The following is a 6019-nucleotide window of genomic DNA, read 5'->3' on the forward strand; positions in this document are numbered from 1 at the left end:
ACTTACTTATGTATTTTGAGTATTTCTGGTACTCATCCGCGGCTACCAGCTTGGTGTTATACTGGCTGACAGACACCAGCTTCCCACTGATAGTCAGTTTTACCATCAGCCTTGCATTGTCCTCATCCACGCCCTCAATCTGAAATACAGGGAAACAATATTTATTCCATCAAATACATGTAGGGCCTAAAAAAAAAATTGGTTAGGGTTACATCCTTCTCAAAAATAGGTAGGGTAGGTAGGCTTTTTTTTATTTTTTTATTAGGCTTTATATAAGAATATCATTTTCATCATTGGAGAATGGTGTTAAAGCTATCTTCTGTATAAGCATTTAAGGTTTAAACTACATATTGAAAAGCAATTAAAAAAAAAACGAATTTTTTTTTTTTAGTTTTTCATTTTTTTTTTCAAACTGACTATAAAAATGGTAGGGTCGGCGCCTATTCCGTAGGTAGGGTCGGGTAATCCGAACCAAATGTATTTTTTTTTAGGCCTAGGTACATTTCAGTTATTTGAGTATAATTCAATTACATTAATAAGAGGATATTTGAGTAAATGATGCAACATCTGTTGTTTATACTTATTTTAAGCACTCTGAAACAAGTCACTATTATATATATATAATACTTATCATTCCTATTGAAATAATGCTACCCTAGAGTCTGGTGTAACATTGTTTGGAAAACTGAGTATGTGGAGGCCTCTTGTAAGAGTTTGTGAGCACTAATCTTTGCTACAACCAATGCAGGAATCAAACCCGAGGCACCTTCATAAGACAAGAGTGAAACATTTTCCTCTGTCTATTATATATATAACTGGGTATACGAAATGTATATAGCAAGACATTATAAGTGCCACTACATGTATATACATATCGTATACCCCCTTACAAATTAATATCAGTCATGGATATAAGAATTTCAAAACATCCCTGAATTCTTACACTAGTTCCTTGCATCAAATAAAATCCAAAATTTGAGCAAGGCTGAAAGCATTTAACCAGTCACAGGCTTGTGGGCTTATGCTAACTATTTCTACCCCTGAAAAATCAAAACATCATTGTCGAGATGTTTAATATAATCACATAAATAAGTCGAAATTCTGAGCAAGACCCACCACTCCATATAGATCCTTGTTCACGCCGTTCTCTATAAGGCAGTGAGCCCCTTTCTTCAATCGTAGCTCCAAGCTGTCCTCTTGTTTACCCACTGAGCCCTGCTTTGACTTGTTCAGATCCTGGGCTTGTCCCCTGTCAGCCCCTAATCCCATCCCCTTAGGCCGCAAAACAGCTTCCACTGGCTTTATTGCTCTATAAAAATATCATACATACATGTTATAAGGTATAAGAATCAATATATACATGTACCAACATACATGTAACTAATTAACCATACATCATTTGTTATTTAAATGCAAAATTAGAGATCCCATGGTTGCAAAAGACCACTGGTGTAGCCACATGAGCACTATGTCACCCAGATTTGTGTACTATTATAAGTTTACAGCAGTAATCCAGCTAGGCTGCCCTTTTCCAGCACCCTGCTGCCCTTTACTTCACCCTGCTGTGCCCTTTTGTTTGACAGGGTCAATTTTCAGAAATAAGTATGAAAATAATAAATATTAATAGTTTTGACACTAAATTAAAGAAAACAGCTAAGGTATTCATAAATAACTATTAGGATTGAAAGTATTTACAACAAATACACAATAAGAATTCAACATTGGCCCTTGCAAGTGCTTGATCAAGGCTCATTGAAAGTGCCCTTTTTAACCTAGCACCCTGCCCTTTTCAAATCCTGGCTGGAGCACTGTTACAGTGTACTTTTATAAGTTTACAGAATGCAGTCGGTATCTAGAAAATGGATGATCCAAAACTTTGATCTATGGGTAGGCTCATGCAAAGTAAACATCAATGAAAATCACAAGGAAAGCAATTTATTGAGGATCTGTCTGTCTACCCATTCACATGAAAAGACATTTTAAAACATTTTTAAGGCATTCTGCAACATCTAGACTACAGGTAACTACATGAACAGGTACACGTCATGATTTGCAACCTCTTCAAAAAAATCCGCAAGTTGACAAACAATATGTGTTTTTTAAGTGTTTAAACAACTACCTTTATTTCATGTTGTCATAAGAATCAATTACACTTCAGAATACTTATACACTCTTATTGTGCTTCCAATTCTTTTAATTGCATTCATATTCCCATTTACGAAACACTTTCAGAATACCTCAGATCTCACAAAAAAAGTTGTTTGTGATCGGTGAAATTGTTTTTGAATCGTTTTATGAAGCTGCACTCTCAAAGATTGACTGATTTTACTTTTGTCTTGGAATAAACCAACTTTTGCCTGAATTTTGAACACCAGTAATTAAAGACTACCGGTCAGATTGTAGTTTTCATATTTACGTTAATAAAATAATGTTTTTTCCCGAAAATATATTTTTCTTAAAGTGTTAGTAACTCTTTTTGCCATAAAACACTATTTTTCAACTCTTATATCACCAGTTTCCAAAAATTTGCGCAAAAATTAGCTTATTCCAAAAAAAATAAAAATTGTTAAAACGGTCAATTTGCGCAAAAATTGGCTTATTCCAAAAACAATAAAAATTGTTAAAATGTTCAATCTGTGAGTGTGCAGCTTTCAGTGTTGTAGTTGAATCAATACAGGGAAATGTTGAAGATGAGGACTGTTAATATCATCATGCATTTTTTGGAATTGTTGTTAATCTACAGAATATAGGGTACTTGAAAACATTTGATCACGGCAAAGATAATCGTGAAGTATTTTCATACACTGATGAACTTCACTACATAAATATTCATTCAAACTAAGTCGAGGGATGGCATACATGCCTTATAAGTAGTTTGACTACTTATAAACAGTTTTATACAAACACCAATAAATATCTCAAATAGAATATGAATTATTTCTCTGTGTTACAAGCCTCTTACTTGTTATTTTTCCCAATACCCTCTCCCTCCTTCCATCCCATCCCCTTCAACATGGCCATTCCAAACGCCTCAATAGGGACGTCTTCATACACTGCATCCTCGGGCTGAAATTTAAACTTGTTTAATGATGTTGTTTTATAAGATTTTTATTGCATTGGCAAGTGTCATACTCTTTTCAACATGGCCATACCAGCTTCCATAGTGAAGCTTCATTTAACACCCCTGCCCTCAGGTAGTGTATAGGGTGTGGAAAAAATAGACTCCTGTAAAGTGACTGTCTCATTTTCACGCCATTTCAAACACTCCATGACGACACTCGTCTACAACTTTTTTGATATTTCTTCATATCTAGAAAATCCTTACAACTTCCTTACCATTTTAGGACATATCTATGGAGAACTTATTATAAATATTAAAACACATTTACATATTAACACTGATCAAACTAATTTTATTCAGTTCCATTACCCATTATAGGGCCAAATTTCAGCCTCATTCTCCTAATAAAAAGTACCGTATATACCGTTCAGGTAAAAATATTCTTTGAACTTAGACCTCAAAACATTAAGCAATTGTAACAATATAGTGCCATTCATGAATATGTCCATAGTTTTGTTGAATAAAAGATTTGAAAGATCAAGTTGAACATTATATGTATCATGTAAGTATTTTTCCCCTTTTTGCCAAAACGATGCTACATTGTATTTTTCTTCTATTAAAGGGCCCGGCCTTCCACCATTGGCTTATAATATTTTGATATAAATATATACATGTTTAAAGCCAAGATTGTAAGAGCTTTAATGCCAATACCTCATCTGGTCTGAGTGAGACGTCAAGCCTGTCATCCGTCTCGAAGCCTTCAGGTACCTGGTTCTGCATGAGGAGGGGAATGGCGAGGTCTGTGTCCACCGCCCCCCGTGTTTCCCAACTCTCCTGACGGGCGGAAGCCTCTGTAAGGTCAACATAAATCATTATATTTGTTAGATTATTAACATACTAGTAAGTGATTAACTATATGAACATTATATTAACATTATTGATGATGTCAGAGGTGCTTCCATGCATTAATTAATGAAGGTGAAATTATCAAAATGTTTTAAAAAAACATTCGAAAAGTCAAAACATCACTGGTACAAGCAATAATCAAACTAGCAATCAAACCAAGTTATTTAAATAATAAAATTATTTTATTTGTTTATATGGAAGTCATAATTGTTCTGTTTATTTGATATAAAGACTGTCTATAGGAACAGCCACGTTTTAGTGTTCCTTTTCAGTTTTGAAATAATTTTTTTAACCAATTTTTTTTTCTTGATATTTTTCTGTAACCAAAAACTATAGGTTTAATGCTTTTGAACATTGAAACACTAAGTATTAGCATCGCTGGTATTGTTTAAAGCCAAAAACACTTTATTTCTAACTTTTAATAGATTTTTAACTTTTAATAGATTAAAATCAATGATTGAAAAAATATATTTCTCAAGGCAATAAGTACATCTACATCTTCGGGGTAAAAAAATAAGTTGGTCTGGAATCATATTACTATATTTTTTTAAGACTTATGATATTTTAACTACCTTGCATGATTTCCTGCACTGCCTGTGAGTCCAAGCCATTATTGGCCGCCTTCAGGTGGTTCGTTTTCCAGTTGTTTGTCTTTATCAAGGGTATCACAATCTCTTTCTTCTCTTGTTTTGGCTTCGAACTGCAAATGGAAGTCGTACAATTTAGTATACAGTATTAAATTTTATCACATGCTATACCTTATATCGGTTTTAAATTTTAATATACAGTACGATACTATACGAGTAAGACCCATTTTCCACATCCTTCCACGGATCTTCCATTTCGCCACAAATACTATAAATCGAATTGACTATCTGCATTCTGCAGAGTTTGGATTGAAACTTAATATCACTTCTTTCAAACACAATTTCTGCCAAATTCATAAATGTTCAAACTCTTCTTTAGTTCGACTTAATGTGCCCTTTTTACCCTTAGCACCGTGCCTTTTTTCTGCAGCACCCAGTCCTTTTTAAATCCTGGATAAAACCCTAATTCTATCATTATGGGTATACTGTATTATAACATTATGACGTCATCTGACTAGATGTGACATCACTAATTAAAAGAAAGTTATGTAGAGTGTGTTGGAACCAGCTGCCCAGTCAGCACAGGTGGTTAGAGCGGTGTGCTAGTGTTCTGAAAGTAGTGAGTTTTAGCCTTGCATCAGGCAGACTTTTCTTTAGGTTAACTTTAATGGTGAAAGCAGAAAATGGCCAGGAGTGGCTTATTCGGCCCAAAAAGTAGGAGGAGTGTAGTGTGTGTGGTTTAGAACCAACCAACCAGGTTGACTCAGTTGGTTAAAGTGATGTGCTTCTGTTCAAGCAGTCGTGGGTGCAAGCCCTGCACCTGGCACACTTTTCCTCCCAGGTTTACTTCAGATATAATGTAGTGATTCTATAATATTATACAAAATAATGATTTTTGAAGACGTACAAAAACGTAAACAATTCGCGAAATCATATGACAAAAATAAAACAGCAAAGCTACCTTTTCACTTCTTTATCTTCAAGCGACGTAACATAGTCAGTCTCTTCTAAATACTTTTTCTCTTCATCATTTATGGTTCTTTTTAGAACCTTTTTCTCTGACTTCTTTGAAAATCCAAACGATACCGAAACTTTTTCGGGTTCCGTCATTTTTGAGGAAAATGGACGTAGGTTACATTCAACTGAATGTTTGTGAAACCGTTATAACGGTCACTGCCGTAACGGTCAAAGTAAAAACGGTTTTTACAATGACAATGTTTTTTTTTACAGTTTGCGATCTTGTTAGATAACATATAATGGTTAACTTCCATTATTTCCATTCTGGACCTTTGTTTGTTGCTGTAAACAGCCGAGCAATCGAGACAGTCTAAAAAAGGGGGGGGGGGGGTTCCTGGGAGGATAACCTTAGCTCATATTTCAAAATAATCCGTAGTAACTTAACATCACAGTGTAAGGACATTGGAGATGAACCTCTGGTTATAACCAGTACTGTTTACACCAAGTT

At 34.6% G+C, this 6019-nt stretch overlaps 1 protein-coding gene across 1 annotated transcript in view; it reads right to left on the bottom strand.

Annotated features, from left to right (window-relative positions):
• Positions 1 to 6019, bottom strand: part of LOC128217300 (G-patch domain and KOW motifs-containing protein-like) — a 95871-nt gene that overhangs the window by 12935 nt on the left and 76917 nt on the right. The window contains exons 2-7 of the mRNA XM_052924350.1: positions 5516 to 5670; positions 4540 to 4667; positions 3773 to 3912; positions 2963 to 3066; positions 1117 to 1309; positions 7 to 139 (exon numbers count right to left, since the gene is read on the bottom strand). Of these exons, the coding sequence (XP_052780310.1) occupies positions 7 to 139; positions 1117 to 1309; positions 2963 to 3066; positions 3773 to 3912; positions 4540 to 4667; positions 5516 to 5664 (847 nt within the window). The 5' untranslated portion in view covers positions 5665 to 5670. The remainder of the gene's footprint in view (positions 1 to 6; positions 140 to 1116; positions 1310 to 2962; positions 3067 to 3772; positions 3913 to 4539; positions 4668 to 5515; positions 5671 to 6019) is intronic.

The sequence above is a fragment of the Mya arenaria genome, chromosome 14, assembly GCF_026914265.1.
Source record: "Mya arenaria isolate MELC-2E11 chromosome 14, ASM2691426v1".
In the NCBI taxonomy this organism is placed as follows: domain Eukaryota; kingdom Metazoa; phylum Mollusca; class Bivalvia; order Myida; family Myidae; genus Mya; species Mya arenaria.